Source organism: Homalodisca vitripennis, chromosome X (assembly GCF_021130785.1).
Source record: "Homalodisca vitripennis isolate AUS2020 chromosome X, UT_GWSS_2.1, whole genome shotgun sequence".
Taxonomy (NCBI): domain Eukaryota; kingdom Metazoa; phylum Arthropoda; class Insecta; order Hemiptera; family Cicadellidae; genus Homalodisca; species Homalodisca vitripennis.
In genome coordinates, this window is record NC_060215.1 from 17,931,785 (window position 1) to 17,954,504 (window position 22,720).

Here is a 22,720-nt window from a genome sequence, read left to right on the forward strand (position 1 = left end):
TTTCTAAATTTTTAATTTTTAGTATCTAAATTATACTTTAGGTTTTTAGAAAGTCAAACTTCAAAATAGATAGATTATCATGTAAAGTTATAAAATAGGATTAATGTTTACACTGTACTTAGTTAAAAAAATTATGGATAGATTATAGTTTTTACACAAATAATTATCTGTTTTGATTTCATAGTGAATATCTTCTTTGTAATAAATTACATGAATATGTTATTTCCAGGAACAGTGAAAACAAAAAGATTTTTGTTTGTCCTATGTTAAAATAAAATAAAAATAGTTTTAAAATTTAAATTAACTTTTCCTTGTATTCTTAATGGAGATATTTTAAGAGGCACTCAAATTGTTTAGTATTCTGTTTAATTGTAGTAAGTCAGTTAGAAAAATATCAACAGGGGTATGCTGAGCTTTTTAAGAAGGCAGTGTTTCGCTTGTACGAGGATGCCCAGTATGGGTAAGCATTGGATCTTCCAACCTGAAAACTATTTAGTTTGTTGATTTTTTATGTTCTAATTGAAAACAATAAAATAAAAATGTCTACCACAGGGGTGAGGGGGTGTTAAAGCCGATTTAAGATTGAGCCCCAGTTATATTTTTCAACAGACATGATGAAAGATCTATGCAAAGTAGCCACAGTTGCTGTCCCAGAAGACAAAATTAAAGTCTGTGCCTTCCCCCCCCCTGAATCCTTACTTTTACATATTTATAAAATGTTTAACCGATAATTCTAGATCTAGGTAGATAAAAGGATACTGCACAAGAAATATGTACTTAACTGTGTTTAAACACAGTTCTTATGAGCCAGCATACCCCTTACTATCAATTATTATATTTCAATTTATTTTATAAATTATTTAAATCTGTTCATAAATAGAAATTACTATTCGTAAGCCTTTTATATAGTCACCTTGGTTTCTTTCTTCTTGGCAACACCGTTCTTCTTAGCGTCTTTGGCTTCGGTTTTCTGCACACCATGCAAAAATAAATGGGATAATACAGGGTCACAAAGGCAATTCAGTTACAAGAGCATAGTAGTGAACAACTTCAACAGGTCAAGAAACCAACAACCACAGAGGAAGAAGAACAGAGTAAAGTACATGGCTAGTACCTTCAACAGCTACTGCTGAAAATGATGAACACTTACACACAAGGACGAAACTCAACCAATCAAAAATACGATAAGCAAAATTATTCAATAGATACTGGACCAGTAGATGACAGGTTGCAATCTACACTTACTGATGTTCTGTTTAGGAATTTCACAGTTAATACGAACAATTGAATATATTGTGAAATGTTTGATGAGTCATAGCACAGGGATTACAGTGTGAGAATACTTTTGTTCAATTCACTCAAATTTGTTTCAAAATTTAAACTCTCTGAAAGTGATTTTGATGTATTTTAAATCAAATTTTAATGCTGTGTAAACGTTTTATGAGATAAAAGGCTTTGAGCTACAAGCAACAGTGAAAATTAATAACAGATGCAGTAGGTACAACATATAATTCAAACATGATTTTGACTACATACTCTCAATACAAAGTCTGAAATACGTGGTACGGCTCAAAGCTACCTACTACAAAATGAGGAAGCTCCAATAACAAATAGATACAGCAGCGGTAATGTTGAAATGGAAATTGAGCTGTAAAAATAATACGATCCTACGCCACCAATACTTGTTTTACTCATGCACTGTAGCCTTGGTGGATCCTTCACTGAAGAACTGAGTATTACCTCGGTGTCACTAGAGTCTGAACCGTCCTCATCGTAAGCCTCTTGTATCTCTTTTGGCTTCGGTTCATCCTTCAGCCACACAAACACAGTTAGTCATTGAACTGTTTGACCGTTTCCACTGAACTCAGTGCACACAGTACATTACATGCATCACATTGACAGAAAGTGAAACAAGGTAGAGGAATCTTATTCATGATTGGTTCACTATTATCTAAAACCCAAAATAATATTTTCTGTGTATGGAAGCAAAAATTCCTTATACTTCACACAAAAGCTCCATTTATTATGTCAATAGCTATATTTGACGTTTTGTCATTTTAAATATTAATTCAGAACAAACTTATGCACCTTTGTAATTTCCAACATCACATTTCATAAGCCTGGAAATCTATTGAACAACTAAATAAGGGTGTTTAGTTGTTACATATTTCTTGTTAAAAATCTATTTATTTTGTCCTTCTGATATTCTAAATTGACTTTAAAATTTTTTAAACCATGATATGAGGTCTAGATGTACCTTAAGCGATAACTTTGTGCACACTTTTAAGTAGCTAACTTAAGACGGTTTCAGTTGTAAAAGTTTCAGAAATATTCGTCAAATTACACACAGTGGAGAGGTATACATAAGCTCTACCAACTATGAAGTTTTTACAATAAAACTGAATATAATATATAAAAAGAAAATATGTCCCTTTTGAGTACCATCAATCACAAGAAAAAATTGAAGACTTAAATATGTTAGCATCTGTGTGCTGTGAATTTTGAATACGTGACAGACCTCGGTGCAAGATGAGGGCGTTTAGAGTGTCCACATGTCTGTGCGGAAATACAGCAATAATGACCTCAAACCCTAGTGTAGCTACTGATCACGTCACATGAATAGTAGCATATTTGTTTTCAATTTTTTCCCATATCGCTTAAGGGTATTCCAAATCCACAACATTTCATATATAAAATTTTTAGTTTTTTTGTAAGACTGTTAGTTTTGATATGACATTTTTTAAATAAAAGTAAAACATCTTTTAATAGTAGCAAAATTTTTCAAAATAGCCCTCCATTGTTCATGGTTCAGTGAACATTTCCTAAAAGCTGTTATTAAATAGTTCGTCTTTGAGTTAGCTGTGTAGAAGGTTATCACTTTATACACATCTATAACCCATCAAAGTTTGTTGGCATTAAAAAATTTGATTTTGCGTACCAGGAGAACAAAAGATTTTCAAATAATATGTATAAAACAAATTCACTGGAGAAATAATCCTCCAAACAATTCTAGGAATCTATTAAAATATCAGTTATATAATTGAAAACATACTTTAAACAATATTACATAGAAGGTAAATGCATTTTCCAATAGTATTTGAAAAGTGTTTAAAATAAAAAATAACGTGGATCAGTAGATTGTAAGATGAACACATGTTGACTCCATGAACAATTTATGATACACATAAGAAAAGACACAAGTTTCATATGAGTATTAAGGCAAGACAGAAGGAAAGAAGAAATGATTATTAAAAGTTTTGATGCAGTATACTTATTGTAATTGATCATAAAATATGCTTGAGCTTTACTTATCGGATAGGATCAATCATCATTGATAGAAGATGTTCAAGACGTACTTAACGTATTTTACCTTAAGAAATACGAACTGTACTTTTAGTCTGAACAACTCCAAATAATCCGAAGTCTGAAGAGCAAGGTTGTCGCTTGTAATATTGACCTGTAACCTTTGGAAACATAATAAACACGTGTACCTACCTTTATAGATGGTTTCCTCTGGATTTCACCAGGTTTAGCAGGTTCTAGTTTGGCCTCCTCCTATACACCCAGACACATAATAGTACACTCTACTTATATACACGTAACACACATAACAGTTACAGCTACAGTGGCGTAACTAGGACTTGGCTTTGGGGGGGATGAATGTAATGAAAAGCAGACCATACGGGGGAATAAATCTGAGTAAATCTTAACTAAATAAATTAGATAGGCCTAATTCAAAGTAAACCTTTTAATTGTTGTATTTCAAACAAGTTGGATTGCTTGTATACATACATTTTTAAATTTTTTAAATTTTTGGGGGACGATTCTATTTTTCTCACACCTCCCCCCCCTACTAGGTTACACCACTGATTAAACACATATAGTTATGTTAACACAGGCACGTGGTATTAAAACATAAATTTGTGACGTACGTAAAGTAGCACTTCTCTTTACACTGTTAGTGATTTGTTACACAGTACATATGTAACAAATGTTACATACTAAAAACATGAACATGCTTTGTTACAGTCTTTTAAAAGTGCCAAATCACGATCGTACGTGACTGGCTCATGATTTAAATGTAAACTGGTGGATAATATTAATAGTTTTAGGTAAACTTATCTCATAAAACTCAAAATATAAAGATAAGTGTTATTATAGGTAAAAGTTACCTAAAAGAGAAAAGAATACAATAGCTGTGTTATAAAAATCGAACTGGGGTAAAATTATTATCTCAGTGAGAAGTGGTATATTGACTAGAATAGAGTTACAGGTATTTTGGTAAATGTCTGCCATTAATTTCTTGAGTTTATTACAATTTAAGAATTACTCCTAAATCAGTGTTGTTTTCATGATCAAGGTACACGAAACAACTAAAAAGACATTTAAATTTATCATTGTAAATAACTTATATGTAATTTAATGTAATTTTAAATCAACTAATAATGTGTTAATGTGAAATGTATATGTACCTTAATTGAAGGTTTCCTCTGAGGTTCCTCTGGCTTTGGAGGCTCAAGTTTCGTTTCCTCCTGTGTTTACATAGAAAAACATGCTAAATTCTGTCTCTACAGAGGTTAAACACATACATATAACATGTATAAAATTAAACACATTGCACTTAATACACAACATTTATTAGTTAGCTGTGTGTCCTCACACACACATTGATACATTCATGTTCACACAGTACACTCTAAGTAATAGCCTTTTCACGTAAAACATTTATGAAAGTAGTGTATTTGTAGAAATCATTGTGGTTTACTAATTGAGTTCATGATTAATTTAAAAAAGAAACTTCTGTTGCTATTTTCATTAGTGAACTGGATTTTTCATGAGGGATATTTCTAAAAATCTGGACAAAATTAAAACCAGAAATACAATGATAACATTTGTAACGATGAAATTTTACTCTGTGATAATGTACATTAATTTATCTTGTGTTCTTTATGAATTCACCAAAGAGTAGCTAATGAGTGTGTCTTTCAGTATTTGGTGTAATAATAATAGGGAACATGGCATTTGCTGTAGGCTAATACTGAGAACAAGGACGTAGCCAGTGAGAGGGTCCAGGGGGTCCAAAACCCCAAAATTTTCAATTTTTTAAATTACTTTTTTTTAGCAAACGGTTGTTATTATTTAAATAATTCAGTATTACTGACATGTACTGCTGAAAGATTGTTCTCAACAATGAAACAGGTTAAGAACTTTTTAAGGAACAAAATGGAGACTGAGCGGTTGAATGCACTTGCCTTATTTGTTCACTACAAGAAAACATCAATCGTCTTGACCCCCTAATTTTTTTTCTGGCTATGTTCTTGATTGAGGACTAATGTTTTTACTGACATCTAGTGGAGTTTTTCAGTTACTCTGATAATGTTGCTGTACTAATTCTAGTTATGTATAGTGTGTTACTTAGCATGTGTGTATTTATTTTAGGTGTGCAAAATATAGTAGGCTTATGCTTCCCAATGGTCTGTTACTGGACAAATATATGCACCCATTATAATGAACTGCATATGCTGTGTACACTCGTTATCAAAATATTTAAAATTTATTTTTGTTTATTTATTTATTATATTTTATTTATATTTATAATAATATCAGGGCCTTTTGAAGGGGGCAACCAGGGCAAGCTGCACCGATGTCACAGCTGTAGGCTGATAGAGGGGGAGTATGGTTTTAGGCTAAAGTAAGAATTGTGAATATGACATAGGCTAAAACTACGGTTCTTAACATATGTATATAGATATATATGTATATTTAATAATGTTAATAATAATCGTAATGTAATAATGTTGAAAATGTAGAAATGATAATACTTTTGTTATAGTTACTTTTTATATTTATGTTCAGGGAGGGGGTCAACGAACTATGCTTGCCCTGGGCACCACCTAGTCTAGGAATGGCCCTGAATAATATATAACGTTCATGCTCACTTATATATAATTTCTATTATTTAGGATCTTTAACACATTCACTGTGAAAGTGGGTTAGTTTCAACACCTTCCTGGTGTGAACAAATCAGCAGACAGAGTCTGTGAAAGACTGGTGTTTGGAAAACCTGATTTAATATTTCTGTTATACTGTATTTTCATATACATCTTCGTGTATGAGTATAGGTAGCGAACATACAGGACATTAAAACTACATGCTATAAAAATTGAAGAAATTAAGAAAAGTGTCAAAATACTTAAATGTACCAGTGGCCCAGAAAGTAAAAAACAATAAAATTGATAAAAAATATGAAATAAATATAATGTTCACTAAAATAGAAAAAAGTAATGGCTTGCAGATGTTGTAGCCATTAATTTTATGACAATTTTAAGTGATAATGAAATTCAAGAAAGAGCAGAATTAGGAAAAATGCTCGTTAGTATTAAGGGCACTCTTCCTCATACACTAGGAATGATTATGTGGGTGCTGCTCTAGTGCTGATAGCAAAATGAGCCCATATCTCCAACATTGTACGTGGGACTGAAAGGTCCAGCTAAACCCGATATTGTCCCAGCGCACTCAACTGGAACCCACAGGTCCTGCGTAGCAAAGCAACAGAATTACGCAAGCAGAGTATTCTGGCATCGATCTTCCAGTTACCATCTGAGCTAATTCCACTGAACCGGCAAAATCATGAAGTCTGGATTTGATGACTTGTCATCAGTTCATGAATATGGTACGGACAAAATTAAATAATTGTTCTTAGTATTTGCACCACAAAAACGGTTGGTAAAATATATGTATAAACTACTAAAAAGTATAATCAATTATCTGTAGAAGGTTTTACAACTTTCTTGTTTTTTAATGTTTTACGGTTTGCCAAATATATTGTCATAACCTAATTTTAAACCATTGTGATGAAACTGAAAATTGTATTGTATGAATATAATCTGAGTATGTAAATTTAAAATGTAATGTACCTTAACAGAAGGTTTTTTCTTTGTTTCTGCTGGTTTGGGAGCCTCGGGTTTCACTTCCTCCTGCATCGGACAAAATTTAAGAGTCCATATCAAGAGGTTAAACACACAAATAATCTAGGTAGCATACCCACAACCACATGTTCTGTCCTACCTTCTGAAGTAGAACAGTCTATATAGTATTAATGTGTTATTTGAATGATATGTGAAAAGGTTTAAAAGTTTTTTTAATCGAAGATACAAAATATTATTATTATATAATTATAATTATTATTTTATCATATTTTTAGCTGAAAATATTGTATTTAATATTTGAACAGATAACATTCATAATTCATGTTTTACAGATACTGTTAATCCTTTATTCAGTTAAATTAATTCACTATAGGTCAATTATTTATAATTTTTAACAAGAAAAGATTTAAACTGTGCCGTTATTGTATCTTTATCTAAAAAAGTAAATGAATAATGTTTGTGTGTGTACCTTAACTGAAGGCTTCCTCTTTATTTCTCCAGGTTTTGCTGGTTCCAATTTATTCTCCTCCTGTATTAAAACAACACACGCATGACACATAAACACACAGATTAGGTTGTTAATTACATATATTATTTACTCAAAGGGTTGCTAACCATATAAACGTTAATTACATAAAGTTGATGGTAGTTCACAAGTACAGAGATTATATAGGATAGAAGTATTAAGAAGTAGCTATGATTTTGAAACTTTTAAAATCATATAAATTACAGAAAAACTAATGAATCAAACAAAACAATTTATTGTACTGCTCATAATTGGTATCAATGTTTTATAATTTGTGTAAAGGTGAGTTTTGTTGGCGTTAAAAAATACATTACATTCTTGATACTGTGTGTGATTGTTCTGTACATAATTCAAATATATTGATCAAAATTAAATATTTTCAACGTAAACATCTATGTTTATTTGTTCATGCAGATTTAATGTGTTGCTGCATTATAAAGGTGAAAATACTTATTTATCACAGTTTGACCAAAGCTTTTACTATTTCTGTTACACAAGGAATATATATGTATCACATAAAATAAAAAAGGATTTTGTAAAAATTTTAAGAGTTAATGAAAAAGTATACACCTTTAGAATGTGAAATTTTCTGTACATATCATTCAGAAGATATAATTTCAGCTTACATAAAACACAAAGCCCTCACATGTGAATATGCACATAAAAAGACACATGATGTGAAATGAACACGTGTTTGTAATTAATCCATTTTACAAGTGGAAACATCTAAGATATGTTTAGTTTGGAAGTGAATTTCATACCTTGGGTTGAGGTTCTTTTTGTACAGAGGGTGCCTTCGGAACTTGGGGGCTAGGCTCCTCCTGAAGTGTAACACATACATAAACATGCTTTACTACACTGGTCACAAGCAGCTTTAACTGCTACTATTTGTTATGTTAGTTACGGAACTTCACAGTTACTCATTAGTGAACTATATCTACAGTTCTATGTACACAGTGGGGGGTATTTAGTTCCTATTTCTGTAATATTACAGTGATTAATCTCATTCTCCATGTTCCCAAAGAGCACAGCCCTTTATGAGGATACGTAAAGCAGATTGAGGGGAAAACCAGTACAGTGAAAGATCACCAATACTGATAAAAATCCTCCAATTACAGACAGGATTTGAACACTTAAAGTCTGACACCTTAGACTAAGCACCAACCAGCTCTCCAAAATAAACACTTAATTACGTCTTAAAGTTTCAAAATTTACTGTGATTCTATAAGTCAAGTTCTTTGCCTACTGATTTCACATGATGTACAAATTATACTGTTACATGTAGAAATAGAACGGTGAAAACCTACTCTGTTACGATAGAAATAAACGAAAATCACTTAATTCTGTGTAGAAATTTGTGATGTCTACCAACTAAACAGTGTGTGGTAATGAAAACAAATTATTGAGGTATTTTAATTACGTGTACCGTACAATGAGGCGAGTGGCGTAGTACGAATGTGGAACGCGTTTAAGCAGGAGATGAAACCGATAAAAAAAGAACGATTCATCTGATCATACAAACGGTTTACATTGTGTTGCAGCCAAGTGTATAAATAAAGATTAAAAGGTATTACTGTAGGGTTAGTCTTAATTGGATGGGTCCCAGTCGTGAAAGGCAATCGTTCTTGCCTGGTCTTGCATCCAACGTTGCACACACATCTGTTCAGTTTTAGTTTGGCTGTTTTCTACAGTTTGTTGTTAAATAGTGTCAATATGTGCAATTAATAAAGTAATTATATGTTTTAACTGGCTAGGTCTAATAAATAATTTCAGATTGTCCATTCTTTATTTTGTTAGTTAGACTATTTTAAATATGTGACTGTTATTGTTACACATTACATCGATACACATATTTTAAAAATTAATTTTGTAAAAATATTACCAATATTTGTGTGAGTTTGTTGATGTGTACATTTTATGTTTTCCTTGTTTCTATGATAATTTTTCAATTATGTACTGGTATATTTAATGTGCTATAGCCAATGTATGATCAGTTATCTGTTAAAAAAATTATGAATTACAGTTTTCTCATAACCACCATCAGTAAACATATGAGATTTGTTGTTTACTTGAGAACCTCTTGTACATTTTAGTTTCTTTAAAAAAAAAAAAAAATATATATATATATATATATATAATTCTGTAAGTTGTTATTATGACCACACCATTTTTTATTATTTTTACAGCTACTACCAAGGTCATCACCAAGTTACTAAAGATTGAGGTAAAAAAACTGAAGTGAAGAAGAATAGAAGGTTACTAAATTCACTTAAACTCACATCGTTCCAATATTATTCACATTGTACCCTATGTGTGTGTGTGTGTGTGTGTGTGTGTGTGTGTGTGTGTGCACGCGCATGCGCTGGTTTCTACATTAAATATAATTGGAAAGGAAAGTGTAGAGAACTAAGTATTATGATATTTTAACAACATTTTCTACAGTAACATTATTTTTTTGGAAATTACAATATCAACCACACTAGATATATGGAATGTCACAATATTTATATTCATAAATTATAAGTTTCACAATAAATTGTTATCAATTATATGAAGGAACTGCAAGTGTGTTTAGCATTGTGTAACTTAGCATTGTGTTTTATGGGCATTGCATTGATGAAAAATGTTTGAACCAAAACCATATGTTTTGACTGAACAAATGGAAATTCAAGAAAGAATTCTCACCTTCACAGTTGGTTTCCTGGTTTCCTCTGGTTTTGTTGGTTCTGGTTTTGTCTCTTCCTACATATAACACAAAAAATGTTCATGCTCGTGTCAGAATTGTGTTGTGTTGTCTAATAGTAATGGCTAAACTTTTAAAACGTAAAATAAAGGTTGAAAAATAAATTGTCCTTCTTTAGAAAGAAGTGTGAAAATAGTGCTTGGTTATGAATGAGCTGAAATTGTACTCATATTATGAAATATTGTGTAAAATGCTTGACAAATATTCACCTTAAAGGCTGATTTAGGTTTGACTTCTCCGGGTTTGCTTGGTTCTGGCTGTTTCTCTTCCTACATCAAAGACAACAATCATGCTTCATGCTTTCTTTTAACATAGTGGCTGGTTTACATTAAATAACTTAAAACAAAACTTTAGTTTGAATAGTGTGGGCCTCAAAGTATTTTTTGGAGTAATGTTCATGATGATTACAAGATCTGATTTTAGTTCAAGGGAAAAATTTAGTAAAGCAGTCCTTAATGGATAATTTACTATGTACACATCCAATATTTAAGTATAATGTAATAATGTGCGATTTGATTAAAGCCATTTCTATTTGTTCTCATACACAAGGAATATACATGTATCACATAAAGTAAAAAAGTACTCGCAAATTTTGAAGGGTTAGTAAAAAAGTTTACACCTTCAGAATGTGAAATTTTCTGTACATATCATTCACATAAAACACAAAGCCCTCACACATGAATTTGCATATTATAAGACACACGATGTGAAATGAACACGTGTTTGTAATTAATCCATTTTACAAGTGGAAACATCTAAGATATGTTTAGTTTGGAAGTGAATTTCATACCTTGGGTTGAGGTTCTTTTTGTACAGAGGGTGCCTTCGGAACTTGGGGACTAGGCTCCTCCTGAAGTGTAACACATACATAAACATGCTTTACTACACTGGTCACAAGCAGTTTTAACTGCTACTATTTGTTATGTTAGTTACGGAACTTCACAGTTACTCATTAGTGAACTATATCTACAGTTCTATGTACACAGTGGGGGGTATTTAGTTCCTATTTCTGTAGTATTGCAGTTACTTGATTAACTTTCATTAAGACAAAAAGTTTACAAATCATCTGTGTATGAAGAACTTACAACTGTATCTTAATGTATGTCGCATTGTAATGAAATAAAATATAATTGTTTATTATGTATGTTTATTACCAACATTTACCTCAGAAATAGGCTTTTTCTTCGTTTCTTCAGGCTTTTTCGGTTCAGGTTTAGTCTCTTCCTAAGAAAACACAATATCACATTCACACAACTTCTGTTTCTGTATCCAAACAGTGTTACTAACAATATTTATATTGGTGTGCAGTGATATTTGTTATTGATGTTAATAAATATAAAGCAAACATAGTGAAAGAGCAAACCTATAAATGTGTATAAATGGTGTGAATGTATTTTTAAAACTGATTTCATAATGCATTCAATGAAAGTACCAGTATTGTGCTAAAAGACTTCCATTGAGATTTCTCTTACATAAATGTTTTGAGAAATTATTATTGAAAAATGAATTTTTATTCTTATTGCACTTTTGTGGATCTTATCAATCTGACTAATAAATTTATTATTTAATATAATTGATTAATTATTGTGATGAATAAATGACCATCATATTATGTTAGTATGTACCACGATGAATATTGTAATGTCCTTTTTTAAATATTTTAAAATTTATAAGTGTATTATACGATTTACAACTTTCAGATATTGAAATTCGTTTAGATAAATGATACATTAAGTAAAACAAAGAAAAGGAATTAAAAAAATTATTTTATCCCCAAGATTCAATTTTTTTTTTCAAAATAAGATTCTATTATTTTTAGTTTTAGTTTTAATAAAACAGTAATTTTTTCAAAAACTGGTTTTGGATTGATCTAATACAACATATGTGCTCCATTCTGTATATGGTACACCACATGTGCAGTGTTGTTATTGTACTTGTGCATTCTCATTTTAGTCACATTTATTCCTGCAAATATGATCGAAGGATGGACACTCACCTTTGAGACTGATGGTTTCCTGGTTTCCTCCGGTTTAGTTGGTTCGGGCTTTGTTTCTTCCTACATATAAACACATGCTTATGTGGGTGTGTTTTCAAGTATTGTTACTTATTTAATAGATTCATTGAAAAACATTAATTTTTTCCAAAGATGTGCTTTGAATTTCCAGTTTAAAAAAAATTAACATTATCTCGCAACTCCAATGTACTAATATAAGATGATTAGCAAGAGTACCACTGATATAAAATTTACACAAACTTAGACCATGAGTATTATTTGATAAGCATTTCCTTTAATATTTAAGAATAGATAGTACAAAAAAATGAAGAGTCACAAATTAAATTCTTGATCCCCAATTTTGGAACGTGACAGTAAAATAAAAAGTGAAAAAATTTAGGAAAAGATTACTCATTAAAAACTACATTTACCTGTTAGTAAAGTGAAATGGTTTTTGTTTCAAAACATAATATGGATTTTTTAATGTTTCAGCAGCCACTTTATAAATTTGGGCAGAATAACATCATTGTTTATTTGGATTTAGAAGAATTTTTATCACTCTGTATACAGGTTTTGTGGAATTTTCGTGACATGTCAAACTGCTAAAACCCTACCACCTCACCTTAGAAGTTGCTTTTTTCTTCGGTTCCTCTGGTTTTGGTTGACCATCCTTAGCTTCTTCCTAGATGGAACACACAAACACACACACATGCTTTGTGTAATTGTGTCAGTGGAATCTTTTAATGTAAATCTACTAAACTTTTGCAACTTATTTAGATATAGGAAAATGTCCAGATCTGTCATGTCTATCCTTCATAATTAAAGACTGTTAGAGAATATTGTATTCTAAAAATTATGTGAAGTTGTTCTGTGTTCTTACATGCAAAGAATATACTGTTAAAATGATTTTTTAATCAGACCATGTTTCTGGGGGTACTAGAATTTGCAGGTTTAAAAGCCACCTCAGAATTAGCTAGCCGACAGAGTAATCAAATGTGATATCCTAGTAAATATATAATTAGAAAACATGTTGAAAAATTATTCATTTTTATACTCTGTCTAATAATAATTTATCAGAAATTAGGAAAGCACAATATTTATTGCTGTTACCCCTCAAGACAGGAAATATTTACCTCCATATGGTTTAAACCATAGCAAAGGTTTAGACGGTAGGTCACAACGTGGAAAGAAAAAATCATTAACGGTAATACTTATATCAATCACATTTAAATTGTAAGTGCACATTTAATAATTGAGTTCACACGAAGAACAATAAAATATATTGTGAACAATTCTACAGCAATATAATAACAAATTGAACTGTAAAACATGCCAAGCAAAACAAGGGAATAATCAATTAAAAGCAATGAGCAATTATTTATGGAGATTTAATCTTCTACGTTTTATGAGTATGATGAGCCATAAAAAGTACAACATTAAAGCCATGTCATTGAGTCTACAAATCCAAGAAACTTGCCATTCCATTAACATTATTATTTTAATTAAATTATTTATGTTATATCCTTTTATTTGAATAGTTTAAATTATTTGTAATAGTTATAGTTCCTTTAAAGAATTTGTTTTGAGAAATAACTGTCTATGTAAAATTTAAATAAATTTGTAGACTGCTTAATATAGTTTGCAAAATATACAACAATTATTCTCCCCTTACTTATAAATTAAATTGATTTTATGCAGGTACGTCTCATGCGAGTTTAATTATTTTAATGAATTTAAAGTAATCAATATTGAATCAAAATCACTTGATAATTTTTAAACGAAATAAAAATTATACTTAATTTGGTTTCAAAATTTATACATAAAAAATGTAATACAAGGGAAAGGAGCTTGGAAGATATTTATTTATCTAATGACATGCACATGTCTAATTTAATTTATAACTAGATAATCTTTTTAATGGTCTCTATAGTGGTTTGAGTTACATTTTACCCAACATTAAAATTCGAAACTTATGACATTTGTAAGTGACTTATAAATACATGCACTATTTTGTCAACTATTTTATTTAATAAACTATGAAATGTAAAAAAAAAACTTTAAAAAATGTGTGGTGTGAATTCTTTTACAAAATATTTGTTACTTTTGCAACTAAGTGTTTTATTAAAACATGTTTTTTTTGGTAAATTACATGTCATATTAGGTCAAAATCATTTTATTTGTTTGCTGATGACCAGAGCTTATATACATACACCTATACAGAAGTATGTTTTTGTTTGCGTAATTTATTTTGACTTAGTAGTCCCCAGAACGTATATTTCCACTAAAGACCAAGATATTTTACCTTTACAATACTTTTTTCTTACTGAGTGCAGTAAAAAACTGAAATAGCTATTAACTTTGTGAAATATAAGGTAGTAACATAAACTTGATGGTATTACGAGTTTTTTTATCCTTCGATGAACTGGTGCAGTGTTATTTCTAAAACTGTCATAAAGACAGCACTGGTTCATAGAACTACCAGTATTTGTTAATGTAGAAATAAAGCAACAATAATTTCATTATGCATTAATAAACAATGTTTGGTTGTAAATGAATTGCTGGCGTGACACAATGAATGGCTAGCACTCAAATGGCGTTGGCAAGATTACTGCCAGCGCTTCCGAGTACTCTATGGCCGAATTAAGCACAAATGTTATGACAAGATGCAAGCAGAAATACGAGGCCACTATCATCGAGTGTTGACTCATGTCAACCTTATTTTAGAAAATAAGGATAGCCAAGTTTTTAAGCCGTTTCCAGATTTCTGGTAGTTTATTTGTAGCGCAGAAGGTCAAGCAGCCACCTAGCAGTTTTAGTTGAATATGATTGTGATAACTAGATGATTTGGATGCATTTAGCATGAGTTTATTCAAAACAAAGTAAAAGTGAAGCAGTACTAGAATACCAAAGGGGAATACAGACAGAATGAATAAAACTGCTGTAAATGTACCTTTATAGAAGGTTTCTTGTCAGTGTCTTTCGCTTTAGGAGTTTCAGGCTTTACTTCTTCCTGTGTTGAAAAAAACGTAATTATATGTTAAATACAACTTTGGTATCTACTAAATAAATGAAAGATTACTGTGTCATAAATTCTTGTCCCTAATGTAGGTAATATTGGATTTTAATGTTACAGACCAATGTTACGAAAATGTTTCTACATTGATGGTCTGTGCTGAAGTTAATAAAAAGACTGAAATATGTTCTTTCTTAGAATGACTGAAATTTTGTAAAACGAGTCCAAACTCAAAGTACTTCACTGGTATTATGTACACTGTTTATATCTTTTTATCAGTTTTGGAAAGTAGTTTGTATTGTATGAATCAATTACCTTTTTGACTGTTTTCTTCACAGCCTCTGTTGCCTTTGGTTCTGGTTTTGGTTCCTCCTAAATAGAACATACATGCTACACCATTCTGGTCCTCTACAGCTATATCTAACAAACAACAAACACTCCAAATCTTTGTACTAATGTTATACTTGTATGTACAGTTAAATTGTATTTATATTTAATTTTTGATGAAATATCCTAAACTTCTGTATTTTTAACTGTTAATATATTCACATACACATTGTTATAGAAGTGAATGATTTTTTTATACAAAAGTATTTCAATAAACATTAATTTACAACACATATAAACATAGTTTTTTTTTATAAAAGGCATGCCTTATTCATAATTTAAAAAAAGTTATACTTCAGACTAATATAATTATGACTTTATCCCACACTATATTTATACATTTATTATTTGATTGTACCTAAAGCATATGACAATTCTTTTGAATAAACTGATGTTAGTTGGCATTTAATTTTAACTAAACTTGTCTACATGATTCATTAAATAAATCACTTAAAAATCACAAATAAGTCATAAAACAACTGTAAGTTACATAAATTTTATAAATAAAAATGTTTCTAACCATTATTTTCAAAAATAATACATATGGGATGTGACCATTAGTAAAAATAATATTAATTATTATATAACTGTTTTACTGGAGGTTTTGTGTTCTTAAAATGAGATAAAACAACAAACAGTGCAATGAATGGAGAGGACTGGCAGATGTACCTAACACTAAAAACTGTATGAACCATATGATCTCAAATCAGTTTTAATTTTCAAAGGTCTGTAAAGATAAATGCCTTATACAGAGCCATCAGAAGTAAGTATTATGAGTAATATTAATTGTTTCTACATTTCTTCACATTACCATACATGAGAGAACAAATAGTTTGGGACTAAAAAATAAATATATGTAATACTGAACAAATTAAAGTACTTAAGAGACTATGTGAAAAAAAAAAAAAATTCTTAGCACATTTTATTTGTGGATTTCCACCTCCTGAGTACACAATTTCTTTTTGGCTCAGCGATGTTTCTTCTCCACTTTATGATTTTTCAAGTCTCAATCAGTTAGTTAATAGGAAGTAAACGTCTATTGTCAAACAGTCGAGTTAATAGTACATGTTATAAAGCAAATAAAACAAGAAGGATTTTGACAGATGCCAAAGAACAGAACAGACCTGCTACTGAGTTGAGACAAGGATACACATGAATGGACGAGTGAACTTCGGACTGGCAGACTAACGACCGAGAGTCGAGGCCCGACCGGACATCCCGACACAACTGACACGACCACTCTCCCACTCCCTCCCGGACCTGACAATCTTCCACCTTCCAGAGGACTAAACTCCCGAAAACTGGCAGATCCCACAACAAAACTGATTGAAAAACAGCCAGCTGGCCACGGCATCTGGCAGAGAACAAGAATGCGAAACCTGATCTATTCGTGTAGCTATAGACCGATGAATAGCCACATTAATAGCCACGTGAATAGCCATCGAGCACCAGCGGACACAATTTACATTTACCACAATTTACCACATCCTTTGGCAGAAGAAATATTAAGGTGCCCGGCCAAGACCATTATGCTGAAACAAGCTCTCTTTGAAAGCAAAACACTTATAACGGATAGAATAAGATGACAAAAATAAAAAGAATTAGTATAATACGAGAGGGAGAGATATATACACAGCCAACTAGACGATAAGGACCGTGCCAACCATCAGATAATGTTTAGAGATCATGTCAGTTTTGCCCTGATTCATTATAGGCCGTGTAAAATACAGACTGCATTATGTTTTCTGTTGGCAACTCGACCTCTTCCTATTCTTGGCAAATAATGTCACTTCTCCTTCCACTCATTAAATATACCAATCAGTTATATTCTCAATTATGAAAGCCTGTAAATTGGTCCTCAGGTTTTGTTCGATCCAAAAATAAATGTGCTTGTATACAGTTTCATTGTTTTTATAACCACCTAATTAAAGTGATAAATGGCTCTTGTTAATAAGCGTACAGTGAATTATGTGAATGGAAATACTTTAATGGATGGGTTCTCTTTGCTCTTCTATTTTTGGACCAGGCTTTGCAATATATTCTGGACAGAACAATTATTTCATTGAACATTCTATAGAGTGCTAAATGAATGTTTAACACATGATTCTGCACAATTTACAGACCTACTAGTCCATTGCAGTTTAGAAAATATAATTAATTTTTCATAGAAAGAATATAGAGTGTAACTCTGAACTGATTGAATGCAAGCTTTTGTAATACACAATTATAATAATGTAATATGCAATATGATCTTCAGTATGATTTTGTATTGTTATAAGTGTATTCTTCTTATGCAGTATTCGAAATAATGAATAATATTAAGTATATATATATATATATATATATATATATATATATATATATATATATATATATATATATATATATATATATAATGTGGTGTAAGATAATGATGTAATTATTCACCTGGGAAGCCTTTTTCTGAGGTTCTTTTACTTTTGGAGGTTCTTGTTTGGGCTCCTCCTGGAGAAAACATATGGACTAGAGACAGAGTTCACTATTATATAATATTATTGATTGTAAATTAAGTGATGTGTGTTTGGCTTATAACTGTGATAAAAATGTGTTAAACTATTATTTAAGTAATTCATTCAACAACTGTGGGATTTGAAATATAAAAATTAATATTTTGTAAATTTAATGAAACTTGTGGTAATTAATTATTGACCAAGAAAACAGTTTTAAGGCTGGCAATATTTTGTTTTGTGGCTGAGACATTAATTATTGATATTTAACTAGTTTGTAACATTGAACATTGGAAAAACAACAAAGAACAATATTAGAGTTCAAGCTGTAATAAATTCACATGTATTATTAGCTTGAACCATATCGTGATAAAGTTAAAAATGAATATTGTTAGATATTCTCTTATTTTGTTTCTACATATATACAAAACCAACATGAATTAAAGTTAATACAGTAAATAATTTACGAATAGTGTACGGCTCAGCCAGTTTCAAAATATACGTTTCAGTCTAGCTACAAGTCCAAGCTGGAAAGTGTTCAAATGGATTTGTTTACGTTCACAATGTATATCATTGCTTCAACTATTTTTATACAGTGTTATAAATGTCTACCTGTGCCCACATCATATGTTAAACGAGAGAGTATGTATCTTTTGAACAGTAAGTGTTTAAAAATAAACAAAATAATATGTCAGTTATAATAATTATTGCTCTCTATCCATACAGATGAATGTTTGTGTACCTTTTTTGCTATACTGTCTGTGCGTTTCTTATCGACCTCTTGAGTTTTTGTTATTTCCACAACTGACTCTTCACTCTGCACAAATCAAATGTTACAACATGGGTTAGTGTGCAATAAATGATTTGTCAAATCAAAACAGTATTTTATATTATGAATTATCTTGTTACTGAAGAAATATTCTGTAACTCAGAAAATGTTTACGGCTTGATATTGTTACATGCAAGATGACTGAATATTGTTATTTTTATAGGTACAAATCAAGTATCAATTTGAAATTAAAAGAAGCTGTGTGAGACAATTTTTAACAGCTGAAATGATTTTTGTTTCTTCTTCAATTTCTATAGAAGCGAAACAATTGACATTTTATGTTTTGTGTAAAAGTAGATTTATTTGCCAAAAATACTGCATTAGTTTTTTCATAATACTAAAACTAACTCAAGGAAGAAAAATTTCAAAAGTGCTTTGAACTTTCAGTATTGAATTGTTTTTTTTATTTCGGCAAAATAACTCTAGAAAAGTTATATTATTGTGCCATAAAGGCCCCTTACCAAATGGCATGAGAAGGAATTAAAGCAACTGAATAATGAAAAAGTACATGAAAGCTCAGAATTGATTTTAAACTGAGAATTCTATACTGGGGTGTGTCTTTTTACAATGTAGTATTTTAAGCGTTCTAAAGGACTTTTTAGTTCTGAACTGTATATCAACTGCACTCATAAGTAAAAGTGACGTAAAGAGGAATTTCTTCCCAACTGACAGACAGGTAGGATCTGTTTCTACACCTCTTTCCGTCACAAATTTTTTAGATTTCTCAATGGGAATATACTTAAAATGTGGTGTCCGTGTAGTGTTTACCTCTGTTTCTGACTCCTCCGGACTCTCTACTACAGGTTCTTCTCTGTTAGTTCTGGACTGGGTGTCATTGACGACACTCTTCTGTTAGAGAGAGGACTTCAATTAGTCACAAGGTGTACATGTACATTACGCTTAAGAGAAATATTTCCACTCTTTGAAGTTACATTTCAGTTATGACACAAAAGTGTGTTTCACATAAATCTGTGTGTGATATAACGTTTATATGAATGAACTGTCACATTTAAAGTACACGTGATTTGTTTTGAAAAGTTATCACATTATATTTTTAAATATACTGTGATATTGAAGTGTTTTTGGTCTAGTAGTTAAATTTAGTTTAAAGCTCTTGTAAATTCACTGCACTGAACGTATAATTTATACTATAAACTACAATAAATTAACTGTAAATGTTGGTGAATTATTTACACTTAGTAACACAAAATAATATATGACTGAGGCATATATTTATACAGTATATTATTTTGCATAATTCTCACCTTTTTTGCAGGAGCTGGAGCTATCTTATCATCACCATTCATATCATCTTGTTTCTAAAAGCATGCAAAAGCTCTTGTAATTACAGCAGTTTCTATAAACTAAGGCACAAATATGTACAGTCTATGATATCTATAATTCTGATGCTGCTTTCATACAGTCAGTTATAGTTTCTACAGTAAACTTATTTTTCTGCCTTGGTTGTAAAAAACATTTTTTGTTATTAAATGTCGTAAATATGTTATTTGAAAATGTGTAAAAATCCTCTTCTGCACATGACACTAAGTATGAGTGACAACAAAATCAACTTTAAAAAACAAGATGTCTGATCTCGTTTTTACACACATACTAGGGCAAACATCTAAGTTTGTATCCTAGTCTATACATTCAAAACACAAAAAAACAACAAAAAGTCCAGGCATAAAAGCCCTTTTTACATGTTTTTACAATGTACCTATTTACAATGTACAAATCGTATAACACAGGCCAATCAACACTGAAATTTGAAAATCAAACCAATGTTACCCACCTTCAGACTATTCCTTCCTAATTGTAACCTAATATACAAAAACCACAAAAAACAAATTGTAAGAACTGTGTCGTTTGCCTTACAAAACTCAAACGCAAAACATAGTTTGTCCTTTTACCATTGCCAGAATTTCATTTCTAACAGATCTTTCCTCTATTGTTATAACCAGCACACAGTTACTCACCAATACTTTCTTTTTCTGCACAATTTCTTCTTTCTGCAAAAGAATAAAATTCAAATAGTAATACAAAATTGTGCAAACTATATGGGTTTGTACAACATAAAATGCTTTGTTCACACACCTAATATTCAATTGAATGAAACATACATATGAAGGAAAACCTTTATTCAGATTCTAAGTGAGTTTGTATTTTTATTTGCAGGTAAATTTATATTTAAACACTTACTTCATCTTTATCCAAAATCAAACTAAATTTTAGCATCTTGAACATTGTTGAATGTATCAAGTGTTCACATATCAACTTTACTAAGCCTCTAAAAGTTCACTGGATGAAGTTTTCATAAAAAATTTAATTTCCATGAAACTAATGGAGAGTTAAAAATCTAAGACCATTATTACAACTTAGATTACATTTCTGCTATGACATAATTACCTTTTCTACTTTGGACTTCTGTTCCACTTTAGTCTCCACAACCTTAAAAAATACAAACAAGTTTTAATATTTTAATATAAACTAAAAAGTCACATACCTGCTGAAAAATTAAAAAAGTTATCAAACTAAGAAAAAAGTTAAAGGGTTTTACAAATTAAATAAGAATTTGTAAATAAATCGTATAATGGAGTTTTAAAGCATGGCATTTAATATATATTAATTTAACTGTTTATTTTTATTGTGCCTTTTTGATACTAAAAATGAAAAGGTTTTGGTGACTGAGCATGAATAAAAGGTAAGAGGCTTCCAAGTATCTGCAAGGTTGAGTTAAGTGTGAGTTTTATTTGCGGCCGTTTCTTTATTAATGTTATTAATATTGCTAAGTGGGCGTACAAAGCCTGAAAGGTGCAGTCGTGAGTAACCGAGTAACCGTAGAATAATTATAGTAGCAGCTGCCTCCGCAAATAGTCCTCCTGGCTTTTACTCTCTCTAGAAATATCATTTCTATAATTATTTTAACAAGTTCCAGTTTGCACCTGTTTTATTTGATTTATAGTAACGGGTTCAATTTGGCTTGTTAGAGAATGAGGAATAACTAATGAAACAACAACACCTCTTCTTGTAAAGTGTTTCTTTGAGTGCTCCACACATTAACGCTAGGTGTTTCCCAAGGTAAACGGTTATTATTAATATTTTATGTTCTTTCTCCTGGTTTATTTATACACACAGCAAAACAAGTAAAGAAATAGCATGGGATTGTTGTACGGTAAATAACAGTGAAATCCTTTGCATTTTTATAGGACTTAGCATTTTACTTTTTTATCTAACTGGTGGTTCTCCTTCTCCTACAAGCCATACGGAGTTACTAGAAACTTTTAGATGTAACCATGAAAGAAGTGTGAGTTACTGAAAATGTTATATAATTCGTGATAAAATTTATCCTCACACAACTATGTTTTATGAATACCTCCTTTACTCAACTATAGCATGTACTGTTTAAACAACATTCTATTTAATGTTGCTTCAAAGTATTATATTGATTCTGCTGTTCAAGCCCTCAAATTTTACAATACACACTATTATTTTACTAGTTTTATGAATAATTGTCAATTTGAATACAGTTTATTAAAACTTCATTTATATATTTGAACATTTATGGTGCCTAAACTTACATTTAAAGTACAATATTGAACCAACTGAGTTGCAGAAATAAACCATTGTAAATAATACAAATAGCTGTTATTTATTTCAGTAATATATTGTGAATAATACTTCATTGAACTCGGTTAACAATAGAATAACTTATAAAGAAAGAAAAAAAAACTTGTTACTTGTTTTTTATCCCCATGCACACATACAGACTTTTCAAAGCTGTACATGATAAAATAAATTTCTATAGTTTTACAAC

General features: G+C 30.6%; 1 protein-coding gene across 1 annotated transcript in view; it reads right to left on the minus strand.

The window, feature by feature from the left end:
- Window positions 1-22,720, minus strand: part of LOC124368748 (twitchin-like) — a 260,447-nt gene that overhangs the window by 164,499 nt on the left and 73,228 nt on the right. Inside the window, 21 exon segments of the mRNA XM_046826091.1 lie at window positions 914-970; window positions 1,741-1,809; window positions 3,496-3,555; window positions 4,473-4,532; window positions 6,918-6,977; window positions 7,399-7,458; window positions 8,217-8,276; window positions 10,141-10,197; window positions 10,408-10,467; window positions 10,989-11,048; window positions 11,363-11,422; window positions 12,195-12,254; window positions 12,814-12,873; window positions 15,142-15,201; window positions 15,520-15,576; window positions 18,019-18,075; window positions 18,820-18,894; window positions 19,675-19,755; window positions 20,172-20,225; window positions 20,883-20,915; window positions 21,313-21,354. Of these exon segments, the coding sequence (XP_046682047.1) occupies window positions 914-970; window positions 1,741-1,809; window positions 3,496-3,555; window positions 4,473-4,532; window positions 6,918-6,977; window positions 7,399-7,458; window positions 8,217-8,276; window positions 10,141-10,197; window positions 10,408-10,467; window positions 10,989-11,048; window positions 11,363-11,422; window positions 12,195-12,254; window positions 12,814-12,873; window positions 15,142-15,201; window positions 15,520-15,576; window positions 18,019-18,075; window positions 18,820-18,894; window positions 19,675-19,755; window positions 20,172-20,225; window positions 20,883-20,915; window positions 21,313-21,354 (1,242 nt within the window).